The sequence below is a fragment of the Myxocyprinus asiaticus genome, chromosome 50 (assembly GCF_019703515.2).
Source record: "Myxocyprinus asiaticus isolate MX2 ecotype Aquarium Trade chromosome 50, UBuf_Myxa_2, whole genome shotgun sequence".
Lineage (NCBI taxonomy): Eukaryota > Metazoa > Chordata > Actinopteri > Cypriniformes > Catostomidae > Myxocyprinus > Myxocyprinus asiaticus.
Window position 1 is genome coordinate 3,313,778 of NC_059393.1, and position 17,455 is coordinate 3,331,232.

The window sequence follows — 17,455 nt, forward strand, 5'->3', positions numbered from 1 at the left end:
CAATTGTAATGAACAAATGTAGTGATTTTGGGGGGCCTGGGTAGCTCATTGGTAAAAGATGCTGGCTACCACCCCTGGAGTTCGCTAGTTCGAATCCCAGGGCGTGCTGAGTGACTCCAGCCAGGTCTCCTAAGCAACCAAATTGGCCTGGTTGCTAGGGAGGGTAGAGTCACATGGGGTAACCTCCTCATGGTCGCTATGATGTGGTTCGTTCTCGGTGGGGCACGTGGTGAGTTGAGCGTGGATGCCGCAGTGGAGGGTGTGGGGCCTCCACACGTGCCATGTCTCCGTGGCAACGTGCTCAACAAGCCACGTGATAAGATGCGCAGGTTGCAGACTTGGGGGTTGGGGGCAGCTTGGATTCATCCTCCGCCACCCAGATTGAGGCGAATCACTACGCCACCACGAGGACTTAAAAGTGCATTGGGAATTGGGCATTTCAAATTGGGTGAAAAAGGGGAAAAATCCAAAATATTTAGTGATTTTAACCAAAATAATAATAATAAAAACTAAAATAAAAACATAAGGAATTGTGTTACCATCGTAGAAGTCAGTTTTCTACAAAGTCTCAACTTTTAGCCCTCAACTGAAACCCCCACTGGCTCAGCTGACAGTTATTTTCCATGGCAACATAGAATGTAAACAAAGTTAGCCTAGGGGTCTGCTGTCTTGGTATTAAATTAGAACAATCTAAGTTTTTATGCAACTGACTGAAAAAGTTAGGACCAAAACTTTAGACAACTAACTTGTAACTTGGTTTAGAATGTTGTGTCAGGTTAAACCTAGTTTAAAACTTTACTCACGATAAGTCTGCACAGTTGCTCTGACTGCCCCACACTGACTGCTACTTGCAAAAACGCTTGCAAAAAAAGTTATTCAAGGTAGAATTGCTCCGATGGTGGGAAAATTCCTTAGCAGGAAATTTATGCAGTCAGGGGGCATGATTATTAATTTATTTATAAATTATTTTTTATACAATTATTACCATTGCATTAACGCATCTGTAACAAGTGTAGAGATGAGGTTCTAACCGCAGCATCTTTGATATGAACTCAAAGTAATTATAGGCATTATATACACAAAGACTAACAAGGTGAAAGAGACACAGCTGGAAAACAATCAGGGAGGGAACCAGGAACAAAAACAAGACAAGAACACAAAACAACATTTTAAACTTAAAGTCCCAAACCTACTAGCGACCTCTAGTGGCCGCTAGGGGAATGTTCCATATATGTTACAGCATTAAATAAACAGCCCTAAAGTACATTTGATGACCAGGCTCAGACAGATCATTTCTGTGCTCATTTTTTGGGGGAAACGGCACAATCCTGTAAAATGTATTTAACCATGGTAAAATGTGTTCAGTGGAGCCGAGAGTACTACACTGTAATTGGCAGCTAAAAGCATTGTCAAATTTGTCAAAATATTTCATAAATAAACACAAAAAGGGCAGGGGATGTGTACGATTTTGCAAATGACGGGCGTTCCAATTAAGTTGAAACCTGCAGAGCTTTCTGCCGAATACACATAAGCAAACACAGACAGCGCATATTCACACACACACACACACACACACACACACACACACACACACACACACACACACACACACACACACACACACACACACACACACACACCTGTAGACCAGGGCCAGGATGTTGAGCATGGTGGCTACATCCGGATGGTCGTGTCCGGAGGTTTTCTCCAGATCATCCAGTGCCTGTTTGCACAGTGGCACGGCCACCTCATAGCGGCCCTGAGACGCATACTGGATCACCAGGTTGTGGAGCGTTCGCAGGCGGGCGGGGATCTCGTACCCGCCCTGCTGTGCGGCCGCAACTGCAGCGCTGTTGTGCTGGTGCGGGCCTTAAGGAGGCGACACAGAAACATTGTAACAGTGGAAAACATGGATTGCATGGTGTATCTAATGGAGTCAGATTAAAAAAATAGGGTACACTTTGGTATCACATTAATTTTTATAAAGCATTAAAGCTATTAGATGTATGAAATAAACGATACTATTCTCTAACATCAAATGAACCTGGCATGAAAAGTAGTTTCACACCAAATGTACTGTATTAAAACAATTTGTAATTAGTAACTAATTTTAAAAACAAAAACGTAATATTAGCGATGTCCCATATTTTGTGTTTAACCTTAGTCCCTACTGAGGGATGGACAACAGTTTTGTTTAATTGTATTTTTTTTTTTATTCTATATATTTTTGCTTTATTTATTAAAAAATGATATATATAAATAATGTATATAATTTCAGGGTTTTTATGTTTATTGCTAGAAAATAATTAAACTGTTTTCAAAACTGCTCCACATTTTGCAAAAAGGGTTGAAGAAAACATTATGTATCAAATACTAACACCAGCATGCAAACTAGGAATGGGCATTTTGGTCATTTTGTCTACTTGAGTACTCGAGGGGCAATGACATGTACATAACTGTATATATAATAACATGTCTGACAAATGTCTTCGGCTGCTGCATTGCATCTTGTTGTTGCAGTGTATCGTCTATTCATTTTTATAGGCTGTTATAAAATAATCTGTTAGAAAATGTACAAAAGATTGCATAATCAAAATATAATGCATCATATTTTGTCATTACATGAAGATTCACTGCACAACTCAATGAAAGTATGTGCACAACACACGTCTGTCTGTTCTTCCTTCAGGTTACCGTAGTAATCTTAGTAAGCGCGCACCGGTTTTTTTAGTGACTGTCTGAACCGTCTATTTTCAAATCGCGGTTGGCTTAACAGGAGACGCCATAACCATCGTGTTTTTTATATGCGTGTTAAGTTGAAGTTCAGTTTTGAAGACGCTGCATTCTGTCCCATTTAGCTGCACTCTGTCTCTAGCTGTTTGAAACACTCGCACTGCTTCAGCGAGTCCACTGCCACACGCCTGGTGTGTGTTTGTGTGTGTGCGTGTATCCAAGTGTTCGCTCCTGTGGGGAAAGCCGCGATGCTCCGTATTGTTGTTGCTATGATGATTCATGAAGTGTTCCATTCAACTCAGAGAGTCGGAATTTCCATCTTTCAACTGGGCAAAGTGCAATGGAATGACACATTATGTTGGACTTCTAACTTGGAAACTTGTGTGGAAATCTTCAACTCCCATTTCGTGGAGATGCAGGTATGCAAACATGTCTGCGCCCAGGGCGGGGAGGTTTACAGTCAGTGACAAACATTCACTTTTATTAAATAGTTTAAAAAAATTAAAGTATCAAAGTTCTTACATTAAATAATAAAGTGTTTAGCAAATGTTTTGCAGAGACAGATTTTCAAAATTAATTACACTCTCTTTTGATTATTGTAATGATAGCACTGCAGCATCGTATATCAGTTTGGTTGCTATGAGATGTCTCTGACAATCAATGTACTCCTCATAATCACAATGAAATCAATCTTAAAATTAAAAATAAGCAGCCTCTTTGACATGTTTGTATTTAGTTGTCAGGTAATTGTACTGAATTTCGAATGAAGAGAAAAGTCACATCATGCATGATCACCATCGGTCATCGTTTTCATGATCGATCATTGCTGCCACATCCGAGTACCCGAGTACTCGTGCCCATCCCTAATGCACACATTATTATGCAAACCTGTAATATAATAGTACCATTAAGTACATTTGAAGTCAGAAGTTTACATACACTTAGGTTGAAGTCATTAAAACTCATTTTTTTAACCACTCCACAGATTTAATATTAGCAAACTATAGTTTTGGCAAGTTGTTTAGGACATCTACTTTGTGCATAACATGAGTAATTTTTCCAACAATTGTTTACAGACAGATTGTTTCACTTTTAATTGACTATATCACAATTCCAGTGGGTCAGAAGTTTACATACACTAAGTTAACTGTGCCCTTAAGCAGCTTGGAAAATTCCAGAAAATGATGTCAAGCCTTCAGACAATTAGCCAATTAGCTTCTGATAGGCTAATTGGAGTCATTTGGAGGTGTACCTGTAGATGTATTTTAAGGCCTACCTTCAAACTCAGTGCCTCTTTGCTTGACATCATGGGAAAATCAAAAAGAAATCAGCCAAGACCTCAGAAAAAAAAAATTGTAGACCTTCACAAGTCTGGTTCATCTTTGGGAGCAATTTCCAAATGCCTGAAGGTACCACGTTCATCTTTACAAACAATAGTACACAAGTATAAACATCATGGGTCCATGCAGCCATCATACCGCTCAGGAAGGAGATGCATTCTGTCTCCTAGAGATGAATGTATTTTGGTGCGAAAAGTGCAAATTCACCCAGGAAAAAGGGTGAAGCTTGCAAGCCGAAGAACACCATCCCAAATGTGAAGCATGGGAGTGGTAGCATCATGTTGTGGGGGTGGGGGGGGGGGTGCTTTGCTGCAGGAGGGACTGGTGCACTTCACAAAATAGATGGCATCATGATGAAGGACAATTATGTGGATATATTGAAGCAACATCTCAAGACATCAGCCAGGAAGTTAAAGCTCGGTCGCAATTGGGTCTTCCAAATGGACAATGACCCCAAGCATACCTCCAAAGTTGTGGCAAAATGGCTTAAGGACAACAAAGTCAAGGTATTGAAGTGGCCATCATAAAGCCCTGACCTCAATCCGATAGAAAATTTGTGGGCAGAACTGAAAAAGCGTGTGCGAGCAAGGAGGCCTACAAACCTGACTCAGTTACACCAGTTCTGTCTGGAGGAATGGACCAAAAGTTTGACCCAAGTTAAACAATTTAAAGGCAATGCTACCAAATACTAACAAATTGTATGTAAACTTCTGACCCACTGGGAATGTGATGAAAGAAATAAAAGCTGAAATAATCATATTATTCTGACATTTCACATTCTTAAAATAAAGTAGTGATCCTAACTGACCTAAGACAGGGAATGTTTTCTATGATTAAATGTCAGGAATTGTGAAAAACTGAGTTAAAATGTATTTGGCTAAGGTGTATGTAAACTTCTGACTTCAACTGTACCTCTTTCAAAGGCTCCCACCCTTTCTGACCAATTTGCAAACTAATCATTTAGACTGATTTGTCTGTTTCGACTAATTAATTGAAAAGGACTCTAAATAATGAATCACTGAGGATATCCGACATCACTATGACTTGCAAAGTTTTACTCAACACATGAGCAATAGCTAGATCCTGAAATATTTTGAGCTGTTAAAAACTCTAAAAATAAATATTCACTATAGAAAGTTTTAAAAGTTTTTTGAAATTGTATTAATTCCATGATTTTCACAAGGCCTGTAATACACACTTTTAAAATATCCTGATATTTTCAGTTTTTCCATGACCATGGGAACCCTGCTCTTTTCACTTACATAAAATAAAATAAAAATGAAGAGTTAATATCAACTGAATTAAGATGAAGACTTACCCTGGTAGTCTTCATCATTGGGAAACAGATCATCCAGAGAATCTTTTGGAGTTTCTCCATTTTTTTCTTCCTAAATCAAAACCAAAGAAAATTAAAACAATTAAATTTTGTATAGTTTTTTAATAATAATAATTAATATTTCACAGCAGTTGAAAACTGTAATTTCACTCTGTAGCACCTCTGTGCAGTCATGACTGTCTTTAAATGTTAATGGCTCCAATAATTCAGGAAATAACTACATAAAAACAGCCCTTCATGAAACATATATGACAAGCTGGAGGGAACTACCATTTTAACTTATTCACTGTCATAAAATCCGCCAACCGCAGAAGGATAATAATGAAAACAAAATGGTCTGAGGCAAAAGAGAGGAAATTCTGTCTGCCAGGGAATATAAAAGTAATTCATCACAAAGTAACGATGAGCCAAGTCTCCTCTATAACATCTCCATCCAACCAATCACAATCATCTGTTATGAATTTTGAGGAATGGACCCAAACACAGAGAGGCTACAAAACAGGGCTTTATTAAAGAAAACAAAATTACAACTAAAAAGCTCATGATGGAGAACCAAAAAATCTGCAAACAAAACAAATAAGAAAAGTGACTAAGAAACTGGAGAAGACTGGAACCAACCGACAGGGTAACACACACAAAACAATCTGGCACAGGACTGAACACGAGAGGAGCTTATATAGGGGAGAAAACAAGGAGGGTAACCAGGAAGGCAGGTGCAACTAATGAACTAATAACAAGCCAAAATTTGCTAAATTATGGTATTGAACCATTCAAAATATTTAGTATCTCAGTACCTTTTTTTGTACCACAATACTGCGCAACCCTAACATTCATACGAGACTCACCACTGGCGAGACGCCATCGTCATATTTCTTAAGCTGGTTCATGAACTCCAGATGTTTCTTCTCCTCTTCCAGCTGTGCAACGTTCTGCTCACTCTTCTGCAGTTTCTGCTGTGTGTTTGCCAGCTCGTCTCGCAGCCACTGGTTCTCCTGACACAGCCGTCGTACCTGAGCACGCAACTTCTGTTTCTCAGACTCCACCGCATTCAGGTGGTTAGACAGAGCCATCATCACCTGAATCAACACGTTAAACACATTATCAGTATTAAAGATGATGTGTGTCATTTTTTCAATCTTTAAATACTTTCTCTTATTCCAGCTTAATATGCAATCAACTGTAAGTAAGCCAATAATAGGTTCATTCCCTCAAAAAGTGCAAACACTGTGGCTCTGCAAAGCTTTCAAAATATTGCTCTGTTAGTTTGAATGTATATTATATATTATATAAGAATATATTAGTAATTTATGCAAACAACACATTAAATAAGTAAGTTGAACACTGTGAACATCATTGTTTCCTGTTGAAGGCACAGTGTTGTAATGGTGTTGTTTCGTGCTATTCTTTACAGACCCACCAAATTGTACTATTTGTCTGTAGACCTGATTTTATACACATTAAGAAGAAAAGTGTGAATATCGGTGAAAGAAAATATTGGCCAGGGCTGCGTTTCCCAAAAGCTTTGCAAGTTTAAGTTGATCGTAGAGACCATTGGCGCCAGTGGTTTCTACGATCTACTTAGGCTTACTATGCTGCTGGGAAACGCAGCCCTGACCGATATATTTCCTGCTGAATGCACATGTTAAAATGGTGTTGTTGGGTGCTCTTTTTTACAGACCTACCAAATGGTGGCATTTACTGTATCATTAGACACTATATTAAAGAGATTAAGTTAAAAAGTGTGAATATCAGTAACAATTTCGGTCAGACCTATATGTTTCCTGTTGAACGCACATGTTGTAAAGGTGTTGTTAGGTGCTATTCTTTACAGACATACCAAATGGTTGCATTTACCAGTAGACCACATATTTAAAAAATTAAGTAGAAAATTGTGAATATCTGTAAAAATATCGGTCAGACCGATATGCTTCTTGTTGAATGTACTTGTTGAAAAGGTGTTGTTGGGTGCCATTCTTTACAGACCAACAAATTATGCCATTCATCAGTAGACCCTATATTAATGAGATTAAGTAGAAAAGTGTAAAGGTGTTATTAGGTGCTATTCTTTACAGACTCACCAAATTGTGCAATGTAACAGTACACCCATTATTAATAAGATTAAGTAGAAAGGTGTGAATATCTGTAAAAATATCAGTCAGACCGATATGCTTCCTGTTGAACGCACATGTTGTAATGGTGTTGTTGGGTGCTATTCTTTTTTCTTTTCTTTTTTTATCTCCTTTTCTCCCCAATTTGGAATGCCCAATTCCCACAACTTAGTAGGTCCTCGTGGTGGCGCGGTTACTCACCTCAATCCGGGTGGTGGAAGACAAGCCTCAGCTGCTTCCGCTTCTGAGACAGTCAATCCACGTATCTTATCACGTGGCTCATTGTTCATGACACCTCAGAGACTCATGTGGAGGATCACGCTACTCTCCGCGATCCACGCACAACTTACACGTGCCCCATTGAGAGCGAGAACCACTAATCACGACCACGAGGAGGTTACCCCATATGACTCTACCCTCCCAAGCAACCGGGCCAATTTGGTTGCTTAGGAGACCTGGCTGGAGTCACTCAGCACACCCTGGATTCGAACTCGCGACTACAGGGGTGGTAGTCAGCGTCAATACTCGTTGAGCTACCCAGGCCCCTGGGTGTTATTCTTTACAGACCTATCTAATGGTGCCATTTATCAGTAGACCCATAGATAATAAATAGATTAAGTAGAAAAGTGTGAATATCTGTAAAAAATACTGTTCAAACTGATTATTGGCCTATCTCTACTTTAAACTCACCTGTGCCTCGCCCAGTCCCAGCTCGATCATCTCCACAGACTTGCGGAGGAGGTTGGACTTTTCATGAACTGAGCTGGCCTCCTCATCCTTCTTCAAGCACTGAATGGTTTCCACCAGACTTTGCAAGATGGAGTTGTGCTCACTCTTCAGAGCTTCCAGACCCTGGATGACAAGTTTAGTGCTGGAAATGATCTCCTCCTGTGTCAGCTTCTCTAGTCTCTCCCCATGAGGGTACACCATGGTGGACATGCTCTGCTTGAGCTCAGGAAGCCTGTGGAGATAAGGTGTATAGCTGTGGACATCTAAACTTTGTGATGAGAGTTGAAGCCTTTGAGCCCATCAACAGCTTGACCAGTTCACCAATACTCAGCTCTTCCATCATTATTATGTACTAAAAACTAAGTGAGTGCTGCTGAAATGAGAGAGTACTTTCTGTCAAACACTTAATTGGAGCTTTACCCAAAAATAGCCACTTTAAGCTCTGACATCTGGCATAAATAATCAGGCTGTAAAGCTTAGCAGCAAGTCTTTCCTGAGGCTGTCGGCCTTATAGTAGTGCTGTTACACCCCCTTATTCAGCCTCTCGTAGACAGTCAAAAACAACAGTCAAAATGATTTACTCTAAGATCAGCCCATCCCCACTTTAGGCCAGCAACAACGAAATAGTTGTAATTATCAGTTCTGTCCAATAATAGCTAACCAAACAACTGTAATAATGCATTACCCCCAAGACTGACCAATCGCAAAAGGGATAAAAGTCTATTTGTTCTTAAAATAACCCGTAATTAAAGAACAATAATGAATAATGTTCTATAATCAAAAGGATTTAATTCAGCAGTCTGATGAAATTACAGAACACATTCATGCCATTGGTTGGCATGAAAATGCCTGTCACCTGTTCATATCCACTATGTTATGAGAGTCAATGAAAATCATTTACTTAAAGTTAAACCTTGCTCTTCTAGTATTCTTGTAATGAGTAACCACGTAAGAACAACTAAGAAGGGTCCCAGCTATGGAAAAGGATCAAAGTAAGAAATAAAAATTCTGCCTGTTGAGTTACTTGCCAAGAAATTAAGACATTTACATGAAAAAGTAATATTTCATATTTTAAATCTCATCATACCTAATGATTCTGTAACGATACTCTAAATCCAAGAATCTATATTTTTAGTAAATTTTTTCACATTACCTTAGAGGGGGGAAAGTGATTGAGCACCACTCAAATTATAAACACATTAGATTAATAATGGATTGGGAACAAAAAGAATTTAATGATTCCTCTTAACAATTTCAGTTCCTCGTTTCCATTAATAAGTGTTTTAGTATTTTTGAGAAAGAAACATTTGAAAATAAAAAAAAGCAATTCGTATTGGATTTACTGCACTCAGCAACCAGATGTTGAGATCATTTCAGATTTTAACAGATCGAATTCTTGCAAAATTGCAAGATTCATTTGCTTAGAAATCATACTACAGTGGTCGCACTGTGTGTTTCACACTACTGATTCAATAGTGGTGTTGAACAGTGCTTCATTCAAATCATCAGAAGAATACACGTTCAAGGACTGTTAACGACCGTTAATCAAAAGTCATGAAAATCGTTCTGGTGTTTAAAAAAAAAAAAAATAGAACAGACTGAATTAGCCCTTTTCCACCGACATGGTTCTGGGGCGGGTTCCTGGGCCGGTGCAAATTCTTGAGCTGTTCTGCATGTTTCCACCGCCGAAAAGGCTGTTCCGGGGCAGAAAAACTGGTTCTGCACCAGCCCCAAAAGCTTGATGGTCTCTACGCAGGAACCGTTTACGTCAGGGGGCAGAGGGCGACATAATGTTTTGTCACCAGGTAAAGTGCTAAGCTAAACAACAATATCCACAAAAATTTCAGACAATCTAATGTGTTCAGGAAACGCGGAGGAAACAAGCATTGTACTTGCGATATGGTCTTCTGCGGAGATAACTAAAAAGATTGCAAAGGGGGGAAAATAGTTTACGAGGAGATATGGCAAGAAATGATGCATACTGGCTTCAATCGGACAATTAACCAAATCATAAACTAATGGTAAAAAAATTAAAAATAAAGAATTAGAGTACAGAGACCATAAGAAGGACCTAAGCAAAAGTGGCAGTGGATGGAGCAACAGTCCAACGGTCTAACAACAACTCAGAATACCCTAGCAACCACCCAGAACGCCCTAGCAACCACACATTACACCCTTGTAATAACAACCTTGTAACCACCAGTAATCCCCTAGCAACCACCCAGAGCACCCAAGCAAACACCGATAACATCCTAAACCACCAAGAAAACCGTAGCAACCACCGCAAACACTCTAGCATCATGACAATGACATCTGGATGGGTGTGTTGTTCGTCCAAGTAACGCAATCCGTTTTTCACACGGCCCATATAGAATGCTACTGAAGCTGTGCTTCCACTGTCGGGCCAAAGGAAGGCATGCTAGTGCGTGCCAAGGCCAGTTGCGTTCCCACTGTCACTTCCAGGGCTTAATCATGCCTCCTCTGGGCTTATTCGGGGCCAATGGCCAATGGCCTTTGGACCGCCGATTATCCTTGGGTCAAAGAAGGCCAACTGGGGATTGAGGTGCGGTTAATGTCAAAGGTGGAGTTTAGCAAGACACTCCGTTAAGATGCACAAATCGATGCCCAAAGGAAGAACTTTCCATAGTTTGAGATCATGGACGGTGTGCTGGGACATCGTCCTGCTGTTAGTGGAGAGACCACTCGGGACACCATGGCAGTTGTCAACATTAATTTATCTTGCTAGCTAGCTAACATTTCCATACAGTATAAACTTGATATTCTATATAAATAGATAACATGTGTGTTTGTTTTGGCTTGTGAAATAGGCGGGGTGTGTGACATTTGCACCAGGGAGGCGTATTAAAGGGGGGTTTTAGGGCAACGCTGCAGGCTTTTGGCCCGATGGCGGGAATGCAGAGCAATTTTGGTCTCGCGGCTCGAGGTCGGAGGCTATTGACCCCGGTGGACCAGTTTATGGCCCTGGCTCACACTGGCCCGATAGTGGAAAAGCGGCTACAGGGAGTCTATGGCAGTCACCTGTACCATTCAAGTCAATGGTGCAAAAGATCGCTGTGCTTCTCTGCAAGTTTACGGGAGCTTCATGAGCGCTACAAAGCGCCACAGTGTCCGCCCATTTTTCAGGTGTCTTGGTTTCAGAAGTATTTTTCCCATTCATTTCTTCCATAGGGATTTCATAAAATCCTTCTTAAAAGAGTTCTAAGCCGTGAACCAAGCTAACCAGCTTTGAGGTAAATCAAAATATTACAAACTTTGATTCAAAAAATCTGATAGAAAACAAAAGGTACAAGACTGAGGGAATGAACTACAATCCCATGAAGCATTGTAACTGACTGAATTTACTTAAAAACAATGGAAAAATATAAAACTATTGATTTAAAGTTGTTGATTATAAGTATAGAAACAATATATTTACATTTTTATTGCAAAATATTCAGATATATACAAATATATAAGTGGTTTGAGAGTGTAAGAAGGCAGACTCAATTGCATCATTAACAGTGCGTCATAGGCGGTCGCTGCAGAGCTCTTTTGGCACGCTTTGTTCAATGTGATTTTCTGATTTGTGGACCATTTCTCTTCAGGATCAGGTGTATGTCTTCACCACAAATCCCACTATTAAACATTATTAAAAAAACAATGAAGTTGAAATATACTAACGAGGACTGATGGTTTCAACAGAAGCATATACCTTCGATTAACATCCACTGAGCTCACGGTAGGTCTGTCAAAAATATCTAAAAGTTATTGTTAAATATCAATTTAACAATGGAAAATCATGAATGGGATTTTTACTTCCAGGACCTGACTGTTCAGCTTTATTTGCATTGGGATATCCATTTGATTGCCTATTTGACACTGGGATCAATGAATGTATTTTTGTCCCACCTGGAATCCTGGCTTCTCTATATGATGATCATCGAGCTCTCTAATGGCGGGACTTCGCAACAAATGGCTAAAAATGTAAGTGATTTACCGACAGCGTAAGAAATGTAAAACCAACCCTGTCGAGCTCATTATTTTGTTGAGCAATTTCACTGTTTGAGTCGTAGTTTGAGCAGCTTTTGGGAGCTACATTTTGTTTAGTGTTGGGTAACTCTCATCTAGACTAGATATTGACATGCATTGTTTGCTAAAGTGAGGAGTAGCTGGATCTCTGGTCCTCTTCCTCCTCATCAGTAATAAATGCAGCATGTCGATAGGGATGTTAGATCAAACACAGGTCTAAAAGACTCTGACATGAAATACATTTATATTTCAGCTAATGTCCTAAACTCTATATAAAATTCTTCCAACAGAACAAATGGCCTGTTAAAAAAAAAAGACAGAAAAAAAAAAAGACTTTTTCCCCCCTTATTAATATGTCTTAACCTTGAAGACTTAACCTAGGTATTCGTTTAAAGTCAAAATATAATATTTGTTGTTGGTTGAGGAGCATTAATTACACACAGGCAGCTGAAACATGTGCTCGGATGATGATATAATAAGACATTATGTCTGTGTATAGGGTGTTGTCAGAGACAGTAGACAATACATATCACTACTGTAATACTCTACTGAGTGTTTACATGTACAGTGCCATTCAAAAGTCCACATTGAAAATATGGGAATCAAAATCTAATTGAAACCTGGAATAAGGTTATAAGTGTGTGTATAGGGGTGTTGTCCTGATGAGTATACATCTGGTGTCTGCTCCTTATCTGACGATGCTCAATGAGTTTATGACACTGCCATTAAAACACAAGCTTATCTTTGCAAAGTCATCACACAACACACACACCAGATATATTCACGAGACAGCAACAGATAAAAATATGATCATAACAAATCTGTATACATTCACTTACACTTAAACCTACTCTTCATAAATGCATTATAAATACATTATACATAAGGTTATAAGACACCGTCGGCTCATAAACACAATCTACGTGCAGATTACTCATGATCTTTATTGCAAAGACACCATCTAATGCTCATTAACTTAATATAACATACCTGTTACGATCACAACTCCGATCAAAGCACTGATGTACGGTACCGTATTAAATCAAGCCCAAAATCAGAGGAAATACATGACATTTTCAGAACAGCACCAGCAGAGGACAACGTCACCGAGCTCTTGACCAGTCCTGCGCACTTACTGCGGTTGCGCTACACGAATCCTACTGTGGCGAGGATTTGACTCATGAATATGAATTACGTGACGTGACCCAGAAGGCCTAAATTGATTGGCTGTAAGGTACTTCGTGGGCGGTACGAACCGAACAGAACGCAGGTGTCTCGAGACGCTTTTTTGAAAGTTGAAGTTATTTTAAAGAGAGAGAGGAAAAAAGTAAAATATCGTTCTCAAGCAAGTATTGACAACTGTCAAAAACTGGCCAATTTTAACCCCCACCGTTTACACTCACAGTACTGTCACAGAGACAACTGTACACCTATTTCATCGATATCTTTCAGGGAATTTGGACATTTATGGCGTCATTTACGTCGAAAAACAGCCCGGGAGGTTGCGAGAACGAGTTCGGTGTCGTGGTAATGAATATTAATTACGTACTATGACATTTTCTCACTAAGCCTTACTGATTGGCTGACAGGCAGAAAGTGGTCGGCACTTTGATAAACTGTCTGTAGGCATTTGGCGAATAAACGAATCATACTATGGAAAAGACTTGGCTCATCAACACTGTTATTAATATTCATGAGCTAGGCATTTGACGTGGTAACTTCATTATAATTTACTTAAGGCAAAATGTCTGAGCTCATTCCCATAGTCTGAGTATGAAGATAGAATTATGCCAGTTTGATGTTTTTATATGTAGACCTATTCAGTTTATTTGAGAAAATAAAGACATTTGTTTGTTTGCGTGTACAGACATGCCACATAATAAACTTCTTCTAATGGCCTTTATAGCCTCCCACTTACTTTTATTTATTTATTTGTTTATTTATGGTTGTGTCCGAAATTAATAGATAGAAAGGTATTCAAATGTACGTAAACAGAATAAAACTAGCATCATAAAATGCTCTTATTGTAACTGATGTGTCATGAGCTAATAGGCCACCTTGACTTTAGTACCATCTGCTGGCAGACCAGTTTACTGCTGCAAACAACACAAAAGTATTTTTATTTGTGTTACTTGTCATTTATATGCACAATTCTCCAATAAGTATTTATCTAATACTGAAAAGAAAAAGGATTTGTCAGGGCACTCAACAAGCCCGTAGACTTCTTTATGTTCATGAAAACCTTGTTTCAAAGAGATCAACTCCTTTAAAAAAGAGAGAGAGAAAAAAAACAGTACTTCTAAATGTTAAAAAAATCACAACGCAGCCATGGTTAAAATCATTTTAGTATTTGTTTGACAATTAAAACCAGTATAAAGATATGAAATGGCAGTATATGTTTATGTACACACGTTACAGGGCATCGAAGAAGAAAAGCTTTCCTCAAGTGGTTCATTCAGAATCAATACTGTCAAACTTAGAAAGAAGGTTGGCACAAATGTCAGCATTTCTATTTAGAACAGACAGGTCAAATATTAGTGTTTAAATTAGAGAATAAAACATCTGACATTGCCCTAAAAGTAGTGCTTAAAAACAACCCAAAATGGCCCAAAATGTTTGAAAAAACCTCAGCAGCCCAACTCAATCTAAGAAACAACACCCCCCCCCAAAAAAAGCCACAAAATCAGTACAAAAAAACCCACCAAAAAACAAGAGCTATGCCATATAATACAAAGAATAGTAACAGTTCTGCTCATGACAGAACTACTTTTCCAGAAATGTAACCATAGTTCATTTTTCACTTGCCTTAAATGAACAGTTCACCCCAAAATAAAAAGTCTGTCATCAGGTAGTAAATAATACGGGTTTGGAATGACATGAGGTTGAGTAAATGATGACAGAATTTTAATATTTGTGTGAAACCACCACTTGTAACAGCAAATTCACGTTCCAAAATTAATACGGAGGACCTCAAACTGTCGCAAGTAACCAAAATCTTTCATACACAAACACACAATCAAACACACAGAAAAAAACACAGCTAGAGCAACTATTTTAACTCTCTCCCTCACTTTTTTTATACAGGTGATATTTGTAAAGGGACTCAGAAGAAAACAGAATGAGATCCAACACTAAAATAGCTAAAAGTTGGAAAGGATGTCCTGTTATAATCCTAACAATCTTTTCTTTTTTTCTGCTATAAGCCCTTACTGGCTGGCAGTAAATGTACCCTGTATCCATCACACACACAGCATTCCAATATCACTCGGAAAACTTGTAACGGTCACCATAAGAGATTCCGAGATAGGTAAAAGTGGTAGAAGAGTAAAAAATAGAAATTATCTGGTTGTATCCCCACACAGATGGGCTAAAACTTTTTAAAGGGCTTTTAAAAGCGTATATTACTTTTCAAATTAATATAAGTTGGCTGTCACTTCCCTTTAGAATTAACCCAGATAAGCTGCATTTTTCATACAACATCCAAAGCACCTCACTATAGTCCAAATGTGCTTTCCTACCCAATACAACTTTGAAATTCATCCAGGTAGTGGCACTAGTCAGAAAAAGATATCTTTTCTTAACCTAAAAATTTGCATATTGCTAAAAATTAAATGATGTGCCCTTTAAATTTCACAGCTAACCTAAAATCTTTCAACAACTCAATTCCACTCAAATGTTCCTTAACTCCTCCCACTTGTATTTAACCCCTCCCATCTGTGCATTAACCTGCCGCCCAACTTGGAAATATTTACATATCACTCACAGGGCATCATCAAACAACACCTCCCACACACAAACAGACAAAACTTTCGAATACAATTTAAATTGACCTCCCTTAATAATCCCACCTATAATATTGTACACAGAACAAATATCGACACAGAAAATTTCACAGAAATAATAATGAACTATAACCCAACAAAGTGCAAACGCAAGCTGCCGTATGAGCCTGAACAATTCCTACAACAACATGTACTGTTTATCTTAAAATAAAAGACAATGCTTGTTTCAAACACGTCATTGTTTCTTTCGCTGTCAGAGTGACAAAAATGACTAGTGACATTACTAACAACATTTCTGTCATTGACACAGACTTCCAAATTGACCATTTCCACAGGAAAATCCATTTGTCTGTTTAATCCCCCTTGTTTCTCAGGCAGTCATCCGCTTTCTGTGAGGTCTGAGCCAGAGAAGGTTCCGGAATTGGTGGGTTACAGGGGCTTGCTATAGCCGAAAATTCCCACAGGAAAGTGCTTGACGTGAGTCGGCCACTGTGCAGCCAGCTGGAAAAACTTCACATCGTGCCACTCTACACCATCAATGGACACTGCAGAGGAAAAATACAACATAAACAACAGCTTTTTGAAATAAAACAAAATAATCAACTTCTAATATTAAATATGTATTTATCTCATAAATCTCTTTGGACATTTTTGCTTGGCTATTTTAAAAAGATCTTGATATGTTCCAACCCAACTTCCTGTTTCAATAGAAAACATGTCAACACAGCCAAGATAAAAGTGTTTGTCAAACCATTTCATGGGGTCTTCAAATTTGAGCACTGACCATAAAATCACAGGGTAGCAGTAGAGTACAATGACCAAACTACTAATTTGCAATGAATGTGCCTCATTTAGGCTCCCTGTGCACTGTAATTTGTAATTGTTTGTTTATCATTGATCAAGGTGTGTTGTTGTATGTACAGTGCATCTGGAAAGTATTCACAGAGCTTCACTTTTTCCACATTTTGTTATGTTACAGTCTTATTCCAAAATTGATTAAATTCATTATTTTCCTCAAAATTCTACAAACAATACCCCATAATGACAACGTGAAAGAAGTTTGTATGAAATCTTTGCAAATTTATTAAAAATAAAAAACAAAACAAATCACATGTACATAAGTATTCACAGCCTTTGCCATGACACTCAAAATTGAGCTCAGGTGCATCCTGTTTCCACTGATCATCCTTGAGATGTTTCTACAACTTGATTGGAGTCCACCTGTGATAAATTCAGTTGACTGGACTTGATTTGGAAAGGCACACACCTGTCTATATAAGGTCCCACAGTTAACAGTGCATGTCAGAGCACAAACCAAGCCATGAAGTCCAAGGAATTGTCTGTAGACCTCCGAGACAGGATTGTATCGAGGCACAGATCTGGGGAAGGGTACAGAAA

The 17,455-nt window shown here is 38.7% G+C and overlaps 2 protein-coding genes across 6 annotated transcripts in view; both read right to left on the minus strand.

The window, feature by feature from the left end:
• LOC127438700 (kinesin light chain 1-like) overlaps positions 1-13,400 on the minus strand; it is a 51,761-nt gene extending 38,361 nt beyond the window's left edge. For both annotated transcript variants that reach the window (XM_051694484.1, XM_051694485.1), the window contains exons 1-5: positions 13,266-13,400; positions 8,208-8,478; positions 6,255-6,485; positions 5,392-5,461; positions 1,641-1,869 (exon numbers count right to left, since the gene is read on the minus strand). In XM_051694484.1, the coding sequence (XP_051550444.1) occupies positions 1,641-1,869; positions 5,392-5,461; positions 6,255-6,485; positions 8,208-8,456 (779 nt within the window). In that variant the 5' untranslated portion in view covers positions 8,457-8,478; positions 13,266-13,400. The remainder of the gene's footprint in view (positions 1-1,640; positions 1,870-5,391; positions 5,462-6,254; positions 6,486-8,207; positions 8,479-13,265) is intronic.
• A 1,204-nt stretch (positions 13,401-14,604) lies between these two features.
• LOC127438678 (phosphofurin acidic cluster sorting protein 2-like) overlaps positions 14,605-17,455 on the minus strand; it is a 91,009-nt gene continuing 88,158 nt past the window's right edge. For all 4 annotated transcript variants that reach the window (XM_051694427.1, XM_051694425.1, XM_051694426.1 and 1 more), the window contains one exon: positions 14,605-16,602. In XM_051694427.1, the coding sequence (XP_051550387.1) occupies positions 16,487-16,602 (116 nt within the window). In that variant the 3' untranslated portion in view covers positions 14,605-16,486. The remainder of the gene's footprint in view (positions 16,603-17,455) is intronic.